Source organism: Cajanus cajan, chromosome 5 (assembly GCF_000230855.2).
Source record: "Cajanus cajan strain Asha chromosome 5, NIPB_CcT2T_4, whole genome shotgun sequence".
NCBI classification, from domain to species: domain Eukaryota; kingdom Viridiplantae; phylum Streptophyta; class Magnoliopsida; order Fabales; family Fabaceae; genus Cajanus; species Cajanus cajan.
This window is the reverse complement of record NC_138521.1, coordinates 52,024,260-52,049,390: the sequence shown is the minus strand read 5'-3', so window position 1 is coordinate 52,049,390 and position 25,131 is coordinate 52,024,260. Positions and strand designations below refer to the sequence as shown.

General features: G+C 30.2%; 3 protein-coding genes across 7 annotated transcripts; all 3 read left to right on the top strand.

Annotated features, from left to right (window-relative positions):
• Positions 1 to 11,151: 11,151 nt before the first annotated feature.
• On the top strand, positions 11,152 to 16,224 carry LOC109816712 (AT-hook motif nuclear-localized protein 8). Of its 3 annotated transcripts, none has more exons than XM_083075344.1 (6): positions 11,152 to 11,169; positions 11,407 to 11,896; positions 12,012 to 12,064; positions 13,419 to 13,550; positions 15,360 to 15,521; positions 15,636 to 16,224. In XM_083075344.1, exons 2-6 carry the CDS (start codon positions 11,464 to 11,466, stop codon positions 15,918 to 15,920), a joined length of 1,065 nt encoding a protein of 354 aa, XP_082931470.1. In that variant the 5' UTR covers positions 11,152 to 11,169; positions 11,407 to 11,463; the 3' UTR covers positions 15,921 to 16,224. The 3 variants fall into 3 exon arrangements, with proteins under 3 accessions (XP_082931470.1, XP_082931469.1, XP_020237388.2); XM_083075343.1 differs by having other exon boundaries at positions 11,158 to 11,298; XM_020381799.3 differs by lacking the exon at positions 11,152 to 11,169 and having other exon boundaries at positions 11,199 to 11,896.
• Positions 16,225 to 18,994: 2,770 nt separating this feature from the next.
• Positions 18,995 to 20,866, top strand: LOC109816706 (auxin-responsive protein SAUR77). Of its 3 annotated transcripts, none has more exons than XR_014434094.1 (3): positions 18,995 to 19,535; positions 19,976 to 20,061; positions 20,605 to 20,866. XR_014434094.1 is itself a non-coding variant. In XM_020381791.3 (2 exons), the coding sequence occupies exon 1, from the start codon at positions 19,190 to 19,192 to the stop codon at positions 19,523 to 19,525; it is 336 nt and encodes a 111-aa protein (XP_020237380.1). In that variant the 5' UTR covers positions 18,995 to 19,189; the 3' UTR covers positions 19,526 to 19,535; positions 19,976 to 20,580. The 3 variants fall into 3 exon arrangements, 1 of the variants encoding a protein (XP_020237380.1); XR_014434093.1 differs by having other exon boundaries at positions 20,666 to 20,864; XM_020381791.3 differs by lacking the exon at positions 20,605 to 20,866 and having other exon boundaries at positions 19,976 to 20,580.
• Positions 20,867 to 22,085: 1,219 nt separating this feature from the next.
• LOC109807158 (uncharacterized) lies at positions 22,086 to 24,555 on the top strand. Its single transcript, XM_083074530.1, has 8 exons — positions 22,086 to 22,101; positions 22,508 to 22,749; positions 22,832 to 23,038; positions 23,113 to 23,205; positions 23,285 to 23,386; positions 23,466 to 23,679; positions 24,005 to 24,148; positions 24,238 to 24,555. The coding sequence occupies exons 1-6, from the start codon at positions 22,086 to 22,088 to the stop codon at positions 23,622 to 23,624; spliced, it is 819 nt and encodes a 272-aa protein (XP_082930656.1). The 3' UTR covers positions 23,625 to 23,679; positions 24,005 to 24,148; positions 24,238 to 24,555.
• The last annotated feature ends 576 nt before the right edge of the window (positions 24,556 to 25,131 follow it).

Below are 25,131 nucleotides of genomic sequence, written 5' to 3'. Positions count from 1 at the left end.
AACCTTCCTTGCATAAGAACTTCAAAACCATTGTTCACCTTTGCAATAAAAGAAAAACTGGAATAAGGTTTTTTTCCAACTTGTTTCGCAAGCATGTTAAAGAAAATAAAAATAAACATAATGTTGATCAAAAGACTTATTTTTTATCCTTCCTAAAACATTAAGTGACACATCAAATTCCACTAAACCAAACAAATCAATGTTACTTGGATTTTATAAGCTCACATCACTCACAAAGAAATGGTGTTACACACTAATTAATGGTAGGGGTTTAAAGAGACCAAAAAAGTAAGTATAATGACTTAAAGACAAAGTAAGCAAAACTATAGAGACCAAAAAGTTATTTTAAATACAAAATTGAAGAGCTCTACTTCATTAACATAAAATAGATAATATTACACACAAATAACGGTAGGGAGTTAAAGAGATTAAAATAGGTAAGTATAGGAACTAAAACTATTTGTTTTAAAATATAGGAACTAAAAGATAAAGTTAATAAAACTATATAGACCAAAAATAAAATATTAACTTCACACGACATTAAAAGTGGTGCAAAATTATTATATGGCCCGATAAAGACAGATCCCAAACTCTAATAGTTGAAACATGATGGAAGATTTAAATACATGCAACGAGCTAGCTTGTCACCTTACAATCTCTCATAGGAGACAGAACATGAAACCAATAATCAAAATATTAATGAAGAGAATGATATTTGAAGACATGGCATACTCGAGCAAACCTTTCTTGTAATATACACTTGTTTGGATAAATTTCTCTATATCTATATGAACTCATTTAGGAAAAAATAGGAAGAAAAAATTAATAAATTTTTCAATAAAATAAAATTAGTTTATACATAAAATAATTTAAATTAATTTTAACTTATGCCTAAGTTAATTAGTTTTATCTTATAAAAATTTATTTTACATTTAATTTTTTAATAGATAATTTATTTAAACACACCATGTATTAGTAACAATTATCATGTATATATAAGTACATAATTTAACTATTGTTTAATGAAAAAATAATTAGTGAACACTCAAATCTAGATAACACTTAAAAAATACAAAGATAGAAAAGAGAGAAATATAATGGGTAATATTCTTTTATTGATATATAAGAAAAATTAAGGTGCTTGTTAAGTGAATCCCAATAAAGATCAACTATTTGGTACTTACAACTTTGACACCAAGAGTCAGTTATTCAAATCAAACGCTTGCAAGAACTAAATAATTGGTGAGTTAAAAAAAGAAAAAGAACAAGAAAAAAAAATAAAACAATCTATACATGAAAATTTTTATATTGTTGAGGGTTACCATAATTGTCAAATATCGATCTAACTGATTCTATTGTTGTTGCTGGATTGTTGCCAAATTTTCAGACATATTCATGATTATCAAACGTTTTGACACCTCTGTTGTGATGAGACGTTTTTAGTTCCCCTACATGTGTAATTATTATTAAATTAAGATTTTTTTTAGAAAGAAAATACACCAAGAAACTTTAAGTTTAATTTGAGTGATAAAGAAAGTAAAGAGACAAGAATAAATCAAAGAAGAAATATTAATAACTCAAGTTAAAAGAAAATATTTGCTACGTACCTTTGTTCGTGGTTGTGTTGTTCTTCTTCCACTTCTTTATAAGTATCACTCAAGAATGCTTCTGCCTCTATTGCTTTAATTTGCTCCAATATTGAACCTAAGGCCATCGTGGTTACCATATGCATATATTGCATCCAAATCCAATCCTTTTACAACTGCCTCAGTCTATTTGTTATAACTTATAACCATATTTTAATACATATATTCTAATTAATATATATATTACAGCCAAATCCAATCGATTTACCACCACCTCACTCTATCTGTTATAATCGTTTTTTAATACATCCCACTAATCCTTATTAATTTTACCCATTCCTTTTATTATATATTAGTGAGATCGATAATAAAAGTGTTTAAAAATTATTAAATTTATTATATTAATAAGTGTTTGTAAGAATTTTTAATATTATTTTTATAATTTATACATTATTATATATAACTAAAATTTAAATTAAATTATATACATATATGAATTATATTTAAAATTTATATAAATAGATATTCTTAACATATAAAATATACTTTAGATTTATAATAATAATTTAAATTTTAGCACATTATTAATTTTATTTATTGATATTTTATTTTAAAAATATTAAAATTTAATTTATAAATAATTATGGTAAATAATATTGAATTGGACAAGAAGTTAAAAAAAATCTTTAAAAACTCTTTGGTCAAAGAAAAATTCCTAAAAATACTCTCTTATAAGTTAAATGTTAGTGTTTAATATATAGTAATTGATTTGCTAACTTATATCCACTTATATTTTAGTTGAAGTAAGTTAGCAGACTACACATATGTGCATTTTAAAAATTAGTATAGTTATAACTTTGTAATATATTCATTATAAAAACAAAGTGGGTATATGTTAACAAACCTACAAACATTTGTTAATTTACACCCACTAATGATTTTAGAAAGAGAAAATTAGTAAGTTATACCGGAGTGTATTTTTTTATTTAAAAAATGTAGTTATACTTTACTCTTTCTCTCTTTATATATATATCTATAACATTATATAAAGGGGATACAAACGTTTATAACTACCATTTGGTCACCACTTTTATTATGACCTTTTTACCTTTAATAATATCACATATTAAATAATTAATACAATTAATTATGTCATTTTATTTAAGTAACTACTTACTCTTATTTCTTTTAATCGCATATTATCTAAGTAATTGCACTCATTGTTCGCACTTTCACATTCCTCTCTTTCTTGCTTCCTCTTTTTTTTTGTTAAAGTGACTTCATATCCCTGCATAATATATTTTCCATTTCATGGTATATCCTTTCTCATGGCAGTCGAGATTCGAGAGAAAGAAAATTTTTCCTCCCCCACCAGCCACTTTATTTCATTATTTTCTTCTCGCAACAAACCCCTCACACCTTTCTTCTTCTTCTTATTCTCTCTATCATATCCTGTTATCGTCTTTGTCTCTCTGTTTTCCCTTCAATCCCCTTAGGCCCATTTCCTTCAAACCTTTCTACTTTTTTTTTCATTTTTCAATCCACTTAAATTGCCCACAATAAACATTTAACCAATTGTATACATTACGACCATCATTGTTCATTGGTTTTGACGTCGAATGAGAACGAATAGATGGGCTAAGACCATGGGAAGGATTTCAAGGATTGGCAGTTTCACAATTGCGTCTAAGGATTGGGAGTTTCTCACCTCCGCTTAGATCCTCGGCCACGTTTTTTCAAGTTGATTCTCTTTTCTCAATTCCATTTTCTCAGGCTTATTAAAAAATATTCTACATTAAATTATGTAAATTTAGTCATTTTTTACAATGATTTTTTTTGCATTACTTTTATAGTAAATTTAAATTTATTCAACTTTTAAAAAATCAAATTTAAGATATCTCTATTTTCCAAATTCATTTTTTCCTTTAAAATTATAAAAATTCATTTTTAAACTTATTATCTTAATAGATTTAAAATTTTTCATATATAATCATATTTTATTAAAAATTCAAATTTAAAATATGCCTAATTTTGAATTTTGAATTTTATTTAATTTTTAATAGTTTTAAAATTACAAAAAAAATATTTTTAAACTTATAAATATTTGGTCTCCACTTTCTTTTATTCAATTTTACCCCTTATTATTATTGATATTGATGGTTACTTTCTTTCAAAATAATAACCGTAAGGTGGTTATTTTCTTTCAAAATTAATAATCACACAAATAGTCGTCGTTAAGTATGTTATTTTCAAAAAAATTATAAACCAAAATCATTCTCACTTTATTATGAGTCTCAATATAACGTTTTGTTAGATAGTGTTTTTTTTTTCTCACCAAAATTTTCATTCAACGCTATCACCAAATTACACAATTATTGTATCTAATTGGGTTGCACATGATTCTTCTGACAACATCACTCCCTATACTTTCAAGCAAGAAACAAAACATATTTTTTGTCCTGAAAAAAGCCAAAACGCGTTGTTGAAATTGACTTACCCGCTTGAATCCTGGTTCCATGACTCATTGCCAATGACATACATTAATGTCTTCCATATTGTGTTTTGATCGATGAAGGTCATTAGTACCTTTGATCTTATGCTTTCCCATTCATAGTTTCCAGGTTAGTATTCTCTTATAACTTCTATCTATAACTTCTATAACTTAAGATTTTACCCTTATTGATGATTACTTTCTTTTAAAATAATAACTACACAATATATCTATAATTTTATTCATTTTTATCTTCTAGCTCTTAGAAATTTTTTCTACCTCCTTTGTACAATTTTTTTCCATTCTCCCTCTCTACATTTTTCTCATCCCAATCAATTCTCAACTTTCGCTTTATTCCAAACTCATCCTCACTCTATCCTGGTATGAATCACATTTGCAAGCAAGTTGTATTATATTTTAAATCATCTTCTTTAATGTTGGATATAGTGACACATGGTGTAGAAGAATAATACTCTGACCCCGATAAGGACACCATTAAGAAGCATGACTGTGGTTATGATGATTAGTAAACCCTTGATGATCATGACTTACATGAGGATGAAGAAATGACTTAAGACTCACAAGCCCATCAAACAAAAAGTATGTTCTGTTTTTTTTTTACATCATCTACAATTAGATATGCTAAAAATTAGAATAAAAGGAGTGTAATTTTATTTTTCTTTTCTCAATGATACATCGCATCAATGTTATTAGTTACACAAAAATGACATGTAACATGTCTACAAGTTATTCGATCTAAAAGTAATAGTAAAAATTACTTTTAAAAGTTTTAAAATTTACAAAGACATAAATAAATTTAACTATATTTGAAGAACATCCTTTGCATTGAATTCATTTCAAGTTTAGTCAATAGTAAATTTAAATGTATTTTTCTTTCATTTTATGTTTAATCAATTTTTAAATGTCTATATTTAAAATATGTTTGTTTCTTATTTTGATTTTTATTTTCTAAGTTATAGATTTAATATTTTAAAATTTTATTTGAAAACTTATTATTTTAATATATTTAAAATTTTAAATATATTTATAAATATCTAATATAATTTCAGTAGATATTATAAATTAAAAAATGTTACAATTCAACCATGAAACATAAAATTTGATTTATGTTACCCAAATAATATAATCACTATGTTTGATTGAGTTTAAATGTGTATCTTAAATTTATTCTATTTTTTTTTTCAATAAAATTGGGTTTACTAAATTAAATATGTTTATCAACTTTAATCATTTTTTTCATGAAATTATGTTAGTTTTAAAAGTTATGTTTTTAATATCACATATTTATTTTTTAGTGTTCAACTCTTTTGTATTAACTAAAATTTGGAAAATGGTGAAAAAATAATTGTTATCTAAAAAATTAGAAAGGTAATATAATAATATGGTTGTGAAAATATTTATATGAGTCAATTTAATAGATATAAAAATATAATTTTAACATTTCTTCATTTAAATCAATTCTAACTCATATTTTTCTCAATATTAAGACACTTGAAAATGCAAGATTGAGTAATACCTATTATATTGACAACTTTCATGCAAAATAAAATATCTCTATTTTTTAGGTTATGGTTATTTCTTTCATAAAATAAAATAAATTACAGAAATTTTAAATATCTCATATTGATACATGACATTGTATTATTTATTTTTGTAGTTTTTTAAAGTCAAATAAATTATGGATGATGTATTATATAAAGAATTGAAATTTATTATTGAAAGGTATGACATTATTCAATTTAATTATTTATTAATTCTGATATATGTTTTAGTTATGTTAATGTTAACTAAAAGTAATAACAGAATGACATTTAATTTCTATCATAAATAGCAAGGAACCTAAAAATCGTCCTGAAGTGCAATCTTTATTTGGTCTTCCTATTAAGAAAATTTTATGATAGTAAAACATCATATTGTGTAAAATTATTTATATAATTATATGCCAACAAATGAATTCATTCCATATATGAGTTATTTTAAATTTTAAGATAATACACATATAGAGGCACGAACTGCCTCGGCCCTACTAGTATATATAGAGAGAAGGGATCTGTTGTTTACTTTAAGAGTAAGTCTACCTAGACTTACTCTGTTCAATAACTTATATTCTACATTAAATTTCAACGATCTAACCATTGAATTTAAAGTTTTTAATGCATAGATCAAGTCTGCAAATTTTTAGAAAATTTGATAATCATTTGATACTTCATTTCATTAATTAAAATTGATAGATAATCATAAAATCATTTTATACATTGATTTGAATTAATGAAATGAAGTATCAAATAATTTTCAAATTTTTTAAAAGTTTGCAAATTTGATCTATGCATTAAGAACTTTAAATTCAACGGTTGGATCGTTGAAGTTTGATGTAGAACATGAGTTATGAACAAAATAAGTCTAGGTAGACTTACTCCTAGAGTAAACGGATCCCTCCTTATAAAGAGGGTTCAAATGATATCAATATAACTTTTATTATTTATTATATCGTTCAATAATTTTTAATTAAATGTGAATTTTTGTCAATCCAACCATTGAATTATAACTTCAAAATTGAACAATAATTTGAAGATAATCAAAATGTTCATATTTTAATATATTAAATTCATATTTAATTGAAAGTTATTAAATGATGTAATAGTTGATAAAAATTACACTGATATTGTTATATATATATATATATATATATATAAAGAGAGATTTAAGTGTGTATTTAAATTAGATTCTGAAATCATGATTTTACAATTTTTACTCGATTAACTTGATAAAAAAGTGAGTTTATAAATAGTAATTTATATTTTTTTTTATTTTTAACTTGAAACGAAAACTTCATTGCAAAAAAAATCACAATAAATTATTTTTAAATATATACTTGTTAATAAAAGACATATGATCCACATACAATAATTTGTACAATAATAATTTTGTATTTTTTTACCTATCACATAATATATTACATTTTAAGTTTCTCTTTTTTTCTCTCATTCTCTTTCTAAGTGTTTTAGAAATATTATTTCTCTTCATAAAATAATCCCTCCTAAAATGTACATAAATTGATTCACGCTACTTAAAAGAAATTAATTAACATCATTTAATTGTATTAATTTAATTAAAAAAATTTAAAAAAAATTCTTAAATTACTCTTCATTGAAACCTAATATTAAAGATGAAAAAGAATTAATTCAAATTAAAATTTCAATTAAATGAAGATATTTTGGAGACAATATCATTAAATGAAGTAAAATTAGTTGAAATTTATTTGTATTCAAAACCAACATATATGATTTTTTTTCTAACAGTTGAAATAGGATAAAATATTAAATATTACTTTCTTCGTTTCATAATGATTGTAATTTTAACTTTTGGAAAATGACACAAAATGAATGATTTTCTTACTTTTTTTAATATAGTATTAATTAAATTTTCCCTAACTTGTCCTCTCATAAAATTATTCGGTCACCACTCACCACTTAAAAGTGATGTATTTATTAATAGATTGAATTATTTTGATAAAATTATATCAAAAGTTATGTATTTATTCTAATTCTTAATATGTATAAAAATCTTAAATTGTAGTCATTATTGGACAAATGAAGTATTTGTGACATTAAAATTATATTATGAAATTACAATAATATTTTGAGTAAATAATCTATGTATTTATGATGAAAATTTATTTTACATTGTAATTCAATGAAAAAAAAATTGTCATATATAATAATTTTATTAACTTTTACATTTTTTAAAATTATACACATTATGATATGTAATTGGTTGATAAGATAAAATAATTTCACTATTAATTGTTAGTGTATATAACCATTAAACTCTATTATTTTTCCCAGTATATGGCGCTAAATTTGTCCAAGCACAAATTTATTACCCAAAACTTATTTTTATAGAATGATTTAGAGAAAAAAAAAAGTTAGAGAGAAGACAATTTTTTTAAAATTTGAATAAAAAATAAAAATGTCTTTGAATAACAATATTTTTATTTCATTTTTATCTTTATTCTTATTAAACTAATATTTTTATATAATTAAAATCAGTATTTTAGCATGTTTAATGTATTGGTTAGATATTTATTATATATAACTAAAAATTATAATAAATTATATATAATAAATATTATATCTGAATATATAAATCATTAAAAATTTGTATAAATAGATCTTATTTTAAAAGTATAAAAATTTAATTCATAAATAATTATTATAAATAAAATTTGAATATGATAAGAAGTTGAACAAATTTCTAATAATCATCTCTTCAAAAAAAAAAAGTTTCAATAAACGTTTTTGCGTATGATAAAAATTTGTATTTAATATACAAGAGTTAATTTATAATGACTAAATTATACTTTTAGTCATTTATCTTATTTTTAAGATTCACTATGGTCCTTTATATTTTAAGATGTTCATTTAGTTTTATGTCCTAAATTTGGATTAATTTGACCTTCTTTGTAATAATCCAACATATCATTACACATATTACTAAAAATCGACGATAAAAATGAAAGTTAAATATGCATAAAGTAAAATGTATGGAATATACACATCTTATATAAATCTAGTACGTAAACTATATATATATTAACGACTAAACTACAAAAGAATATCTTCTAGATGACCAGCCAAGAACCCCAAAATATGACTTTACCAGAAAAATCATACCAAACAAGTCACATCTCGTGTGACTCGTCACCTTCACTCTAGTTGACCACCTAACATTGTCCTACTTGCATACCAAGTATGGTCATCATAGTCCTAACCACAAGAAAAAGAACAGTAAACTTATGGAAGAGACATCATACAACAATATAACAAAGGCAACAAAACATATATCAACAACAACACAACTCACAACTTAACAACTTGCTCAACATTTATCAATTTCATTATAATCAACATCTCAACATAAACATATTAACAATTAATGCGTCGTTACACATATCACTAAGGAGATCTCCTACAATAAATGTGAGTAGTTTAAGTGACTCAATCCTACCGAACCATGGTGTTAGACCTATCTCAACCAAGTCAAATATAATACAACATTAAGCCTTAAAGAGAGTCAAGAAAAGACAACTTAGTTTAATTTCTCAAATTTTGGCACTTAAACTAAGAAAAATATGGTACTATGTTAAGGTAGGACAATTTGGGTACAAATCTACCACGACATTAGCTTGCAACACTAAGTCACTTATGGGATTAGTCTATCGACTACCCTCCAAATACCACAACCCTCCAATAAAGTTAAAGACGAAATCTTAAATTCGTACTTTACTTGATTAGTCATTCAACTATGATATGGTTCAACTACCTCCATATCAATTCACATAAACCTTAGAGGGAAGATCAATTTTAAAGCAACAACACAATTCACCTCTAACATCTATGTATCTCAACTAAGACATGTATATCAACCACACGTCTACAACTTTACAACTTTAGCAACTATATAGCATACAACTTACAACATTACATCATTAATCCACCTATCATCTTACAACATAGGTATTCATCATATATCAAAACACACACACACACACACCTTAATCATCAATATTCAATTATAAATTAACCAACATACAACATGTAGTCGCACTCAGTGTTACTCAAACGATGCACAATGCTATTGAGGCAATGAACTCCTTGTCTCGCCCATGCCTGGTGCCACATCACTTGCACCTAAGCAACAAAAAGTTAAGAGTAAGCTTCCCTTACCTCCTAAGAGGAAAAATCTACCAAGAGGAGAAAGGGGAAGGAGAAGCTTCGCACACTTTGTATAATTTTTCTTGAGTTCTAATCCACAATATTGTCATTCCAGTTAGCTAAAGAAAGATAGAAAGAGGGGAAGGAAATCTCAGCCATGAAGAAAGAAAAGAGGAAAAGAAAGAGACCCCTCACACTAATTCTCTACTAAACATGAGTGTCACACTTTTGAAACAATGATTATTCTCAGTCTTGAAACATGATTTTGAATACTTTTTGGCTAACTAAAAACTTAAAACTTATCTTATTAAATTTACTTATATGAAAACAATTAAATGCAACTAATATTCAAACTAATTTTTTTTAAATAAAGTAAAAATCGCATAAACATAAGTTCAAAAAACAATTGAGAAATTCAAAAAATATAATTTTATATTATTTTTAATTGCTCATGGAGTGTATTTTTCACGTGATTTTCTCTTATTATAGTTCTATTGTATTTTAACATTAATTGAATTTTATAATTTTTATATATGTGAATATAATGTTATAAGTTTCACGTCTTGAATTAATAAAATTATTATTCAAAATCGTGCCACAAAATTGAAAATAATTATATTTTTGAAAGGACCAAATTGATCAAAATATAAAATATAGATGACCAAAATAAATAATTTAATAAATAATGAACAAAAATGAATTTAACAAATAAGATAAAAGATTAAAAGGATGAATTTAGTCATTTAGAATAAATAAATAATTTTAAATAAATTATATTCTAAATTTATAATCAAGAATTTAAATTTTGATATCAAAATATTTTATAACTATTGATATATTATTTGAAAAAATATTGAAATCAATTTAGAGATAAAGATAAAAGAAGATTTTTTTAATTCCGCCACAAATATCCTTTAACTCACTAAATCAATTTGAAAGAGATAAATAAAATAAAATTAAACATATATAAAGATAAGAAAATAAAAATTAAAAAAGATAAACAATTAAAAAGATTTAATATAAAAATAAAGACGAAATAATGACAATTTAAGATGTTGAAAAAGGAGATAAATATCTTCACAAAAAGAAGATAAATATTTCGGTGAATTGTAAGAAAAATTTATGATTTAAGAGGGTGTATTAAATGAAAGCAAAAAAACATTAAAGATTTAGGGGGGATGTATTAAATAGAGAAGACAAAACATTAGTAAAATTTAAGAGTAAGTGGTATTAAAGAGAGAAGATTCAAAAGACTATATCTATGGAGGGTATTTATTTAACTTTCGTCACTGTAATTCAAAGATAGGAGGAGCATGATTCATATCTCCGGCATGCATCAAGGAAGCTAGTTTGAAAGGTGAAGTTATTTATGTACGTATACCAAGATAAAATAAATATTCGTACGCGTAATCGTACTCCATATAAATTTATCTTTACCCCTCTCTACACTTTCCCCCCTTTCCCCTCACTTCCGTATCATAGTCAGGTGCGCTTTTTTGTTCCTCGGTCTTTGAGTTCCCACTCACAACACTCTCTCTCTCTCTCGTCTTTTCAATCATTCCTTCAATTCAATTTTCATCGATCGCATTCGCAGCACCCTTCTCTTCCCATAGAACCCATTGGACCAGCATTCGTCGCTTGATCCGCCGGAATGGACGCCCGAGACCCGCCACGGCCGCCGCTGCCGACCATCATGGCGGGCCCCACCTCCTACGCCTCCGCCAACATCGGCCCCAATTCCTCCTCCGCCGCCATCATGGCTCCCACCACCGCGCGATTTCCCTTCGCCGCCGTGCCGCCCGCCTCCGAGCCCTTCCCCGCCGCCGCATACGACGGCCCCCCTTCCCCGATGAAGGCCTGCTCCACCCTCGCCAAGAAGAAGCGCGGCCGTCCCCGGAAGTACTCGCCGGACGGTAACATTGCCCTCGGCCTCGCTCCCACCCATGTCTCTCCTCCTCCCTCCGCCGCTGGGGCCGCCGCCTCCGGCGGCGGCGACTCTGCTGGCACGGCCTCCGCTGACGGTCCGGCGAAGAAGCACCGCGGAAGGCCTCCCGGGTCTGGGAAGAAACAGATGGATGCGCTTGGTAGTTGTTGTTGTGTTGTGTTTGTGTTGGTTTTTGTTTGAATGGAACTTTTTTTTTTTTTTTGTTTGAATGGAACTGGTTGTGATGATTTGTTTCTTGTGTTTTCTTTGTGAAGGAGCTGGTGGGGTTGGATTCACTCCCCACGTGATCATTGTGGAGTCTGGCGAGGTAATGCTAATTGCTGCGTAACTAGTCTTTGCCTGTAAAATAATGCAGTGTACTCATTTGCTTGTTTGTATTATGTGGCTCTTGCATTTGTTTGTTGCTGATTTTTGTGGCTTGGCCTTGTTGGACTTGGATGTTGATGGCTTGCGGTCTTGGTTGGGACGGGGAGAGTTTTCACTCTTCACTTAACTTGAACTTTTCTCGTACCCCAAATGAATAGTTTGAGAGAAAATAGTCTTTTTGACACCTTTATTTTTTTACTATCATTTAATCATAAATAAACATGTGTGGGAAGTTTAGGATCTTTTATAATAACTACATTAAAAGTCATATTAACGATATTTTTGATCGGTCGACTGTTTTTATTTTTATTTTTTATTTTTTTTTATACTGATGGTATGTAGAAATTAATCTTATAACTATATGGTAGTACTGTTTCATTGTGTTTTTTTTTTGGTAAGGGATATAGAGCCCAGTTTTCTAAAGTTTTAAAATTTTGGACTTCTAAATTGCGTTGTTTTGGTTATGTAAATGTGAATGCTCTGTTATTAATAAGAGCATAAAGTTTTGAAATGTGACGTGGGGTAATTGCTTTTGATAGTGGCCTATCTGTTTTGAGAGACAGACTTGCAGTGATTATTGTTTTAGGGGAATGATTTTGGTGTTGCCCACTTGCCCTGTGAGGTAGTTTCAGGGGTTCTTAACCTTTCTTGGGATGAAACAGCATTGTGGAGCTAGTCTTGCTGCATACGGATAATCCTCTAATTTAGTGTTACATCAGACCTTCATCTAGGGAAGGAATGTAATTTTAAAATTTTTGTTTTTTTAATGTTGTTTGTTTTAATTTTCTGTGGCTAAAAGCTTGCCTTTATTGCATGGGATGTTGATATCAATTGCTTGTTTAATGCTGTTGGATTTAAGTTCATCAAATTCTTTTATAATTGTTGCTATGGAGTGTGAATGAATTTTGGGTATCTCATTTAATTAATTCGAGAATTTATGAGGTGTATTTATTTGTGTAGTTTGTGGTTGCATCATTTATGGATTGCATTTGTATATGATTGTACATTGTATATTTTGTCCCGATCAAAAAGGAAAGTGGTAATTATAGCATTAACCTACCCTTTTCTTTATTGTCAACCTTATCATGTAAGTTTACATTTTGAACTGAAGCGAAATTGGGTTTCTTTAGTGAGTCACTATTTTATCATAGAACCATCATATTTGGTGCGTGTTATTTTATATTTACTTATTTTTTGAGGTTCTGAACAATTTTTTTGAAGTTTCTATTGGCAGGGTTTGTGTGGGTTACTATTGTTACAAATCCTTCTCACTAGTATGCTTCTGTTATTTGTAGGACATCACAGCAAAAATTATGGCTTTTTCTCAGCAAGGGCCTCGCACAGTTTGTATTCTTTCTGCTATTGGTGCAATCTGTAATGTCACCCTTCGACAGCCTGCATTGTCTGGTGGTATTGCTACATTTGAGGTACTTTTTATATCCATTTAGAGTCTAGTTTAGTTATTCATTATACTAAGTTTTGCTTATACTATATTGGAAATGATCTGGAAATAATATGCATATAAATGAGAACATGAAACTGAATGCATTATTATTTTCTGGCATGCAATAGCAGTTTTCCTTACTTTCAACTACAAGCATAACTACGCTTTAGGAAGTGAAATATTACACTATCACTTATTCAATTATTTGGAGGGCTGTGATTTTTTCCCTTTGTTTCTTATGCTATTGAATCCGGAAAACTGTGTACTTTCTGAGATGCATTCTAGAAATAGTTTATTTATTTCATATGCATTTGATTTAATCTATTTTCTTGTATGCTTTTATTATTATTATTATTATTATTAACAATTTTTTCAGCAAGTATTTTTGATGTTCTAATAGAGATATTGGACAATCAATGTCAAATTGATAAATGTAATCTTTTAAGTAAATCCACTTTAAGAATTGTTGTTGACCGACAAGACCAACTGAATTTACATACTAGGGTTTATTGCTTAAATTCTTACCATTCTTCTTCAAATGTGAGGATATACAGGGGTAAACTCATTTTATTTTGAAAATTGTCGAATAAACATCTGCTGCATGGGGTTATTGCTTTAGGTTGCACTTGTAACCTATCCTTTTTAAAAAGGAAGTCTTGCGTGATTATTGTCTTGTACTCTTGTCATTTCTTTAAATGTATTTATATTTTTTTCCGGGACTAATTTTAGTGCTGTTGCGCTGTGAGGTAATTTTAGGGGTTCTTAACCTTTCTGATGTTGAAAGTAGAGTGTTAGATCAACTTTGTCCAACTAGATATGTACTGTAGTACATACTAAAGGTTTTAGCCTGGGATACCTGCTTTATTAGGTATGTACAATTTACAAATGTACATTATTAAATGGTTGCCTTTATTTAAAAAAATATTATTTCAAAGCCTAATTTGATCTCTAGAAAAAGGTGCTTTGGAAGTTCTGTTTCTATTGTGTGGATGGAACTGAATCTTATGATGAGCATGCCATAGCGCAATAGGGATACTGTCGAGGTAATTTGGCCCTTTAGGGCAAAGATCTTGCAGAAATGGAGGTTCTTATTTTCTTTTGCATTTGAAGTTTGTGTCTTACACTTTATAGCCTCTCTATCTCCATTTCCTACCAGTCTCATATTCATCTCACATGAACGTGAATCCTCTATCTATCATTGGATTCACGTTCAACGTGATTGATCAGGAATACAAAAACAACTTAAGGACCACCTGGTGATAAGTTTTGGATGTCAAATATCCCAATTATTAATCGTTGTTATATCTCTTGTTTTTATCACCTAGAGCACCCTTGATTGGTAATAAACCAAAGCAACCATCTAAAGAAAATTGTTGTGATATAGTTACGTTGGAATTTGGACCACTGAGGAGTGAGGAAGTGACTTAATAACAATTTGATTCACATTCAGGTTTACCCTTGAGCCTAGGTTAAAAGTTCCTTTCATGTAAATGTTCAGATTTTATGCTATACTTTTACTTTGCCTTAATTACCATGGTTTGTGTATCATCTTTTCACACCCTTTCTGAAACTGGCATGTTATAGTTGGTTGTTTAACTAAAGCATTTAAAAGGTCACTAGATAATATGTTTGACAGGTTTCTTCTGCAAAGGAGCCGTGTCCTGCTTTATGTTTAATTTTATACATTAGTGAAGTGGCAGTGTTCTCACTTGATCCTTGTGAACGAGTGTATAATTTAATATTATTGTCTGTAGGTTCAATTCTCTTAACATGATGTCAATTTACTTTGCAGGGCCGATTTGAGATTATATCTTTATCAGGTTCTTTGCAGCTATCTGAAAGTAATGGTGAACGTAGCAGAACAGGCACTTTGAATGTAACCCTGGCAGGGTCTGATGGACGTGTTTTGGGTGGCGGAGTTGCCGGAATGCTAACTGCAGCATCAACTGTACAGGTATTGCTTTCAAGTATAAAATTTATGTTCATTGTTGGTTGTCTTTATATATATAATTTCTTGCTGACGAAATTTTAGTGCTTTATTTATGGGACTTTCTTCAATCATTGACAGGTCATTGTGGGTAGCTTTATCGTGGATGGGAAAAAATCGAGCTCGAATGTCCTGAAATCTGGGTCTTCTTCTGCACCACCACCCCATATGCTAAACTTTGGTGCACCTACGACCCCAACTAGTCCTACCTCTCAAGGGCCTTCAACTGAGTCCTCTGAAGAACATGATCAGAGTCCTTTTTGTAGAGCCCCTCCTGGACCTGGACTCTTCAATAATGCGAGTCAGCCCATTCATAATATGCCAATGTACCATCATCCTCTATGGGCTGGCCAAACTCATCAGTGAAGATGTGACTTCAGATTAACAGTGCAGAAGCAGGGTATTTTGCATGATGCCTGTTCAAAGTAGTGGCTAGAGGCCAATTCTAAAATGCTAACTGCATTTTTGAGACTGACTATAGAACAGTCTATCTTAAGGTTAAGCTTTTCAGTTAACTAGGATTTATTTTTCTTATTTTAATTCTATAATCGTAACATTTCTAGTGATGATAGCCAAGGATATGCAGCCCATTATCCGAAGTCTGTCATTTTAAAGTTTGCTGTATGCATTCCGCAGTTGCAGCATTAGCAGAATCAGAATTTTAGCTCTCCATGCATCGTGCTTTATTGTTTATTTAATTCTGAATGCATGTTTAGTAACCCCTGTTGCCGCCAATACAGAAGCAAATCATACTAGCTTCTGCGTCATTTTTTTAACAAGGCAAAACGCGATTTTTTATTGGAACAACTTTCAAGCACAAGTGTCCAGGGAACAAGTAAAAAGTACAAATAGTTGGCATACAACCCATTTGACCAATAAGAAACAAAATTTGCATTCCCCTCCTACTGCTTAAAACACCAGAAGCATTAGTAGATTAAACTCCTGTCACTGCCAAAATTAGAGATACACAGCAAGAAATAATGATAGTAGCCTGCGAATTGCTTCCAAATACATTATATCCCATTTCCTCCCTTTAGAGTTTCTTGCCCAGTTCACCCCTCCTAGGCTGACCAAAACTAAGTCTCATTCAAAAAGAGATTTTCAACACCTCTAGTCCCATGAAAAAATCTCCCTTCCTTCCAGAGACCCCATCTCTGCTACTGTGGTCACTTTTAGGGATGACAAAAATACCCGCACCCGCGGGTATTTGCGGGTAAAATTCGCTATGTATAATAAATGGATAAGCTAATTAGGTACTTGCAGATAATGAAGACGGATAATTTTTTACCCGTTTATAAATGAGGCGGGGCGGGTATGACGATATCCATACTCGCGGGTACTCGTTTAATAATATTTCTTAAATATCATAATTATCTTTATACCACATAACCTTAAGACTATACTCTCGTCTTATTTTCTAACAAAAGTGAGGTTGATGAAGTTACTAACATGTGTTAAGCATGTTATAAAATTGTATTGGATATAATTTGATTAATTTTCTAGCCTTGATTGGACTAATAAAATTTATGTATTTTAAGTTGTTTACTTTCGTTTGGAATTATGAGATTGAATTATTGTAGCTTTGTGATGAGACTTTAACTTATTTTTGATATTGATGTATTTTAAGTCATTGATTATCTTACATTTTTATTATTATTTTAACAAAATTAACGTTAAATACAAGTTCAAAAATTAACATTAAATTTTTATTTTTAATATTTCAATGACATTAAACTGCCCCCACTCCCGCCCCCGATACCTGCCGGGGGTAAAATCTAGGTTCCCATCCCCGTCCCCGGCGAGGTTCGGGTTTCCCCGCCCCGCCCCCGCTCTCGCTTCTATTTTTTTTTCTTTTTTTTTCTTTATTCTTTTAAATAAATATGAACAATTAAAAAAAATAAAAGAAAAGAAAAATAATATAAATTTTTATATATAAATATTTCTAATTTTGGTTTATATATATATATAAATAATTTTTTAATTATATTATTAAGCGGGGGCGGGGGCGGGGGCGGGGCGGAGTAAGTATTAACATCCCCGTCTCCGCCCCTGATTTTATCAATCAGGGAAAATCCGAACCCGCACCGAACCCGATAAACACGGGTTTTCTCCATTCAAATCGGGGTGGGTTCGAGCGAGTACCCACGGGGACGGGTTAGATTGCCATGCCTGCTTGGATCCTATTATACCTTCTCACCTGGGGTCTTGCGAAAAAGAAGTTAACATCTCATCCAAGGACGGAGCCAAGGGGGGACCTACGGGTGCCACGGCCCCCCCAACAATTTTAATTTTTTTTTATATACATATATATTACTATATGGCACCCCCTATTTTTAATATAAACTCATATGTATAATTAAATGAATAACCCAAATTTATTTTTTTATTCAACTTTTGGACTTCTGGTACGGCCTGCTATGTGGTATCACTTTGGAATTTTTTTTTTATTTTAAAAAATGTAGCGCCTCATTTGATCATTCCAATTCTCGGCCCCCCAGTATTGAAATCCTGGCTCCGTCCCTAATCTCATCTACCTTTTTAATCAACAATTTAGATAACCAGTTTGATGTAAACCCTTATGTTGATCATGAATTCTCCTCTGGCCCCACTAAACCTCTTGACCTCCATACTTACACATCTGTACTTTTAAAAGATGAATAATTCTGTCATCCTAATCAATTATTCAAATAGTTACCGGATTAAATGCTTTTATACTTTAAACACAATAAATGTAACAATACACAGTAGATTTTTTTATTTAATGCTTTTAATTGGTGCATATTTTTTCAGAGAAAATTCGTTAAAAGTTTTCCGTCTCGTTTTAAGGGAGGTTTCTAACAAAATCAATGGTGTCAATATCGAACAAAATTTCTGCCCCGAGTCCCCGACAATGTAACCCACTAACCCATCGTGGAGCGTTCTTTTGTATTTTTGTAAGGTTTCGAATTTCGAAAGGTGAATTTCGTTGTCAGATGTCATTTATGAAGTGGCTTGCTTACACCAAATATGTCCCATTATTTAACAGCATGGTGTGTTGTGCATGAGACGTTGTAACTTGCGTGTTGCAGTGGAGCGTATGGACTAAGTCGCCCAAAGAATGGTTTAACCACGCGCCACTGCCCGAAAATCACACCTCAACCACTTCTTTGCTGTGAGACAAGACCAGACCGTGACGTTTTACAATTAATAAAATACTCCACGCGCCACTGCTGAAAATCACACCTCAACCACGCGCTTCCCTTGTACTCCAGCGCATAAACTATAGTGACACTATTTGGTCGCATCATCATTAGGTTTTAGAGGAAACAAATTAATTTTAATCTATTCTGATTTATTAACAAATTGTTATCCTAATCAAAATATTTTAATAATAAAACAACATTTAGTGATGGTAAAATCAAAATAAAAATCTCTCTATAGTGAGTATATAGTGCTAGTTCAACGATTGAACAATTTCCATTATGAGCCCTACCTAGTAGCAACCACCGCTTTCATATATATATATATATATATATATATATATGATATATGTAGCTAATAGTAAGTTCCACACCTTCCCAAATCCCAGAGACATATATTGATCTTGAATCTCTTCCTACTCCAACACTTTATAATTCATATCTAATAATCTTTCTATGAATTGCTTGGTGTTGCCGTTATCATTGATCCGAAGACGCTCGATGGGGTACCGGCCCCTAACCAATGACAAAGAATCTGACAGCCCTGTGACCGTGGTGGTGGGAAAAGAGAAGAGGGTGTTCCTCGTGGATCCTTTCGTATTAGAAGAAAACCCTTTTCGAGTTTTGATGGACACGTCCATGAGGAAGAAGGATCAACGACGTAGAGTGGTCTTTGTCGACGTGGATGCCATTTTGTTCGAGCACATGTTGTGGCTCATGCACAATGATTGTTCTTCTTTCTTCAACCTTAATTTGAACGAGATTATTGACTTTTATGCTCAGGATATATAATCATAACATTGTAAGTTCTGAGTTGTACTTTAACATAGCAAACGTACTATATATGTTCTACAATTCTACTAATTTCAGTTCCGACTTCATTGTTAAGAGTAGGGTTCTACTTCTCTCTTCATCAACTGGAACACCTAGTTCCTTGTATTAGAATAATAGACTAATTAATATATCACCCTACATCTATTATTCTTTCTTTGTAACCACCATTTCATCCTTAATTATCTATATACATGTTACTTTCTGTTTCTTGTCGTACGTATGAACCTTTCTTCGCTTTTCTTTTTTAATATTAACAGGGCATATGTGCTTCATTTTCATCGCTCTTTTGTACTTTACAGCCTCGTATCCATCTGCGAGCAACCAATAATCTAATTAAGGACTGTTCACTAAAAATTAATGGACTATAGATTCTCTCATCATTAATCAGTATTGACTTGTTCAAAGCAGTGTTGGGGATATCGCTGGAACACAAGGTGAAGAACTATTCAGCACTTTCTATGAAGTGAATATCCACAAGGAGAAATATTCACAAGGTGAATATAATAAGCAACTTTCTCTTTATGGTTTCTTATCAAGTTTTAGTTGAAGTAATCAAGATAGCATTAATTAGATTAGTATGGCTAATGTTATATTCTATAAATGTTTTTAAGTACGGAATTACCTCCATTGATATATATCTACAAAAATTATTGTATTTAACGGAGGTTATTTAATTGGGGTTATTATAACCCCTAGGAATGTGTATAGTTAGTGGAGGTTTTAATAACCTTAGTTAAATTATAGGAGTTTGATTTCAAACCCCAAGAAAGTGTCCAGTATTCTTTCAGAAACTCCAGATAACATTCTTTTTAATTATTTTATTTTAATTTAATATTTTTAGATTAAAATTTCATTCCTTTTTTTTATTATTTCCCGCTAATTATTTTCCTTCCCTCTTAACCAACCCTCTTCAGACCCTCCCTCTTCAAACCCTAAATTCCTAATCTTTTCTTCGCACACACATACGCATTCCCATTCAAGTGTTTTCTTCCCGTTTTTTCCTTTCGTTTCCTAACCTTTTCTACAATAATTGAAAGGTCAAAAGATATGAAAAGGCTCAAATTAATGGGAAAATTGATGCATTTGTTTTCGGTATAGGCACTGGAAAACATCTGAAAGAGTAGAATCCAAATATAAAGGTTAGTTTTCTTCTCCTAATATATGTTAAGGTACATTGATTGGGATACTTGATCAAGGGAACTTATCTCTGTTTTAGGCTATAATCATTCTCTTTCTCACTTATATCTGTTTTAGGCTATAAATCATTCTCTTTCTCACGTATTTGATTTCTTTGTTTGTAACTCATTATTGTAATTTGGTGATTTAGAGGGTGGCGGCGGAGGGGAGGGTGGCGCCGGAGGCATTCCACGGCGTGGGAGAGAGGCAGGTGTGGCAGAGGAGGGTGCAGGAGTGTCTGGCGGCTAGGAAGTTGGCGGTGTGAACCTTGGCGTCGCAAGACCAGCACAAGGTTGCCTGGTCGGAGTCGTAGAAGATCCTGGCCGGAGCCTTGCACAGCTCGCAATTGTCCTTCATCTCGCAAGGTTGGTGTTTTAATTTCTCTCTCCAGTGAGGATGAGAAATAAGAAGAAAGAGCCTTTAATTGTCGGCCAAATTTATAAAATTAATATCAATTTCTAGTTTCTCAGTCCCAAACTGCCCCTCTCTACTCTCTCTAGTCTCTACTATTTCATGTTTCCTACAAAATCAAGGACACAGTGAATCGATTGAACAAGTCTGCTGTCAAAAGAGAATCACCGTTAGTAATATGTCATTAACACTATTTTTTAAATCAAGTAGCTTTATTTATAGTTTCTTTTTTATTTTCATTCATGCATCTTTCTTGTTGCTTGTTTTTTACTCTTTCTTATTTCTATTCAACATATTTCTCACTTTTCTTTTTCTCTTTGTAATTCTCTTTATACTTTTGTGTTTTACCCTTACATAATTAATTTATGTGTCAATTTTTTTTCTTACTTTATTCTGTGTTTGGTGGGGTTGAGATATGGTACAAAGAAGCAAGGGAAATGGTACAGTAATAACTAATACTAGAATAATAACAGGTTTGGTGGTAATGATAAAAAATAATGTATCACAGGTTTGGTGGAGAAAAATTTGTAAATTTTTTTTTAACATCATAGTGGGTATGAGGTAGTTGCTCTCACGTAATTTTCCTTTCTTTGGGAGAAGTTGGAGAAGAATTATGCCTCCAAAGATGAGAAAACTTTATCAAACTCAGCTTTTTATATTAGGATTTTGCAAGGAGAAAAATGACTCTTAGATAGTGGTTCGTCACACCTTATATATAACCTCCTTGTTTTTTCTTTTAAAATGAGTTTGTTTGATTGATAATCTCTTTTACATAACAATATTCATTAAGAGTGTTATATTATCTAAACCCTAAATAATAAAACTTAAACCCTAAATCTGAACCATCAAATGAGGATGAATCACAAGCTTATTTCTTATGAAGAGCCCAAGTCCTATGTTTAAGCTGAGTCATCCTGAGTAGCAAGAAGTAATGGCAAGAAGTCATGGTATGAGAAATCAAAGCACCGAAGACTTGTGGGATGCCTTATCTTTCTCACCATCACTCGCCCAAAAATCACATATTTGGTGCATATTTTGAGCCAATATGGAGCCATGAGTTTCAGATTTTAGTCTTTTGGGCGTAAAGACTTTTGTTTATAAGTATAACCTGTATGGTGGTTACTTTTTGTATCACCTTTTTCTACCAAAAATAGGACTGCCCTTTATTTATTTTTAATTATTATTCTAAAATTATCCCGATTTAAACAAGTTGAATGTGTGTTCTTTTAAATAAAAAAAACAATGTGTTTGTTTCTTCCATAACCCCTATTTAAACAAGATAATTATGTAGTTTTTACTAGTATATGATTAAATTAAATTCTTATTTGTCATGTTTGTGTGATACTTTAACAGATGATCAGGGCAGTAAAAGTAAAAAACAATTGACTGTCAATGATGTTTGGTATTTACCTCCTACTGAAAAGATTGTTGTGAATTGGAATAGTGAGGACCAACCGATTGACAATGCTGGAGCATTGTTGAATAGGTTTTTAGGTCGAGTTGCAAGAAATGTCAATATATTTCCTATTTGCTATCAAAGTTGGAGAAAGATTCCAAAAGACTACAAAGAAAATGCTCTTAAGCACACCATTGAAGTAAGTGATGTATGCATTCATTTATTTTTGATTTCAAATATACTCAATTTATTGTTAACTTTAATTATTTAATAATTTGAAGGCTAAGTTTGAAATTCCCTCTGAAGCTCATGCACAATATGTCTTCAAGTCACTTAACATAAAATGGAGTGACTATAGGCAACAATTATGGAACCAAAGGAATGATGGAACACGTACAAGAGATGAATTGATTGCAATGGTCCCAGAAGGAATAAATATAGACCATTGGGCTTCTTATGTTGACTATCGTCTAACTTCAAAAATAAAGGTACTATAAACTATTTTTTTATCCTTTATATTTATGTACCTGGATTTGTTAATTTTTTTTTTTATCATAAATAGGAAATTTCCCAAAAAAATAAGGATAATAGGAAGAGGCAAACATTTCCTCACACTGGTGGATCCAAAAGCATTGCAAGAAAGAGACATGAGATGGTAACTTAAAAATTTCAATAATATAATTATATTTTTTCATCTAACATATATACTAATATAATTTTGTTACATTTTATAGGAACAAGAATGTGGTCGTAAAGTTAGTAGGGGAGAAGTATGGATAACAACACATAAACATGCTAATGGAGAATTTGTGAATGATGAAGCAAGAGAAATTAGTGTAAGTTCATTTTTGGCAAATATTATATATAGTGCTTAAAACAAGTATTTGTCAACTTATATTATTACTTATATTGTAGGAAAAAATTAAAGCATATGAATCAAATGCACCATTATCTTCACAAGACATATCAACTCAAGATTCCCTAGCACATGCTTTAGGAAGTCAAGAACATTGTGGACGTGTTCGGGGGATGGGATTGGGCCCTTGTCCATCTCGTTTGTTTTGGATACACTAGACATTCACATAATGGGATGACTTCATCTTCTTCTTATAAACAATTACAAAATGAGGTTAGTATGTGTTTATTTTTCTTTATTTGCTATTAATTTTTTTGAGACTAAATTAATTCAGTGATTGGGACTGATTTGGTGATGCTAATGCTAATTCAATTTCCATTAATATTTTTCAATTTCAACCCTCATTCACATTCTTATTTATATTTTCCCCTTTTATATTTTGTTGTTTTTTATATCGATCCCTTAATTATAGAAAATAATGAAAATTGAATTTATCAACTAATATGTGTGTATTTGTAAACGACATAATTAATTGTTATTAATTCCTTGTGATTTTTTAATTTTATTGGTTTAACTAAATTAAATTTTTGTTTCACAGGTCACTACTTTGAAATCACAATTGGAGGAGCAAAATCAAAAATTTGATGAACAAAATAAAAAATTTGAGGCAATATTTAACTTTTTTGCGCAAAATTATCAAGGTCAATTGCCTCCCAACTTGGCAATGTTTCAACCTTCACCGGTAACTTTTAAAAGTCAAATAATTTTTTTAATATATTTCGTTGTATAATTTTTTTAAGTTTTAAATTATGATTTACGTTTATATTTCAGGTTTCTGATCAAGGAAGTGTACCAACTAATGAAACAAATTATCAACATGGAGATGAACATATTTGATAGTTGATGAAGAGCATATCAATTTAAAGAAGATTTATCCTTTATTTTCATAAATTTGATAGAAGATATTATCATTGTACTAGTTTGTTTTGAGTAACATATTTTATCATTTTATATTCACTATTTTCTAGGATTGACCATACAAGAGTCTTCAGAAACTTCTTTTAGTGTATAAAAGTTTTTATACATTGTGATGTTATGTACTTTTTGTTTCACAATCAAACTAATATAAATTTGTGTTAGTTCTACTTCTATACTTTGTAATTTGCATCTTTGTTACTTGATTTATTTTATATAATTGTATAACAAAAAGGTCATTACGTAAAGAATATTCAGTATAATATTGAATTTGCAGTATAATTATTTTATATAATTATATAACAAATGTAAAGAATATCCGACATAATATTGAATTTGCAAGTATAAGAAAGTATTCTTTTAAAAAAAAGATATTAACAAAATTAGATAATCTAGAAAAAATTTAGATTGTATTAGCGGGGGTTATATAACTCCTAACACATTCCTGGGATTATATAACTCCCACTAATATATATGATTTAATGGGGGTTATAAATGCATGTTACTTAATGAGGGTTACATATGTCTAGTTAATTACTTGGGGTTAGAAACCCTTGTCAAGTAATGGGGGTTAGAATTCGCAACTATATAAGTGGGGTTAGAAACCTTAGTTAATTACTAAGGGTTAAAAATCGCAACTACTTAGTTGGGGTTTAAAACCCCCAGGAAATTCACAATTTCCGGGGGTTGATGAAAATCCCGGCTAAAGACATTACCTACGCATGATTTATCGGGGGTTTTGATAACCCC

What these genes read in the sequence shown, in the direction of transcription:
- LOC109816712 (XM_083075344.1), top strand. Translation starts at nt 11,464, where the DNA reads ATGGACGCCCGAGACCCGCCACGGCCGCCGCTGCCGACCATCATGGCG. An exon ending in TCATTGTGGAGTCTGGCGAG is followed by an intron (nt 12,065 to 13,418) that starts GTAATGCTAATT and finishes TGTTATTTGTAG; the next exon opens with GACATCACAGCAAAAATTAT. An exon ending in CTGCAGCATCAACTGTACAG is followed by an intron (nt 15,522 to 15,635) that starts GTATTGCTTTCA and finishes AATCATTGACAG; the next exon opens with GTCATTGTGGGTAGCTTTAT.
- LOC109816706 (XM_020381791.3), top strand. Translation starts at nt 19,190, where the DNA reads ATGAATTGCTTGGTGTTGCCGTTATCATTGATCCGAAGACGCTCGATG.
- LOC109807158 (XM_083074530.1), top strand. An exon ending in CTCTTAAGCACACCATTGAA is followed by an intron (nt 22,750 to 22,831) that starts GTAAGTGATGTA and finishes AATAATTTGAAG; the next exon opens with GCTAAGTTTGAAATTCCCTC. An exon ending in CAAGAAAGAGACATGAGATG is followed by an intron (nt 23,206 to 23,284) that starts GTAACTTAAAAA and finishes TACATTTTATAG; the next exon opens with GAACAAGAATGTGGTCGTAA.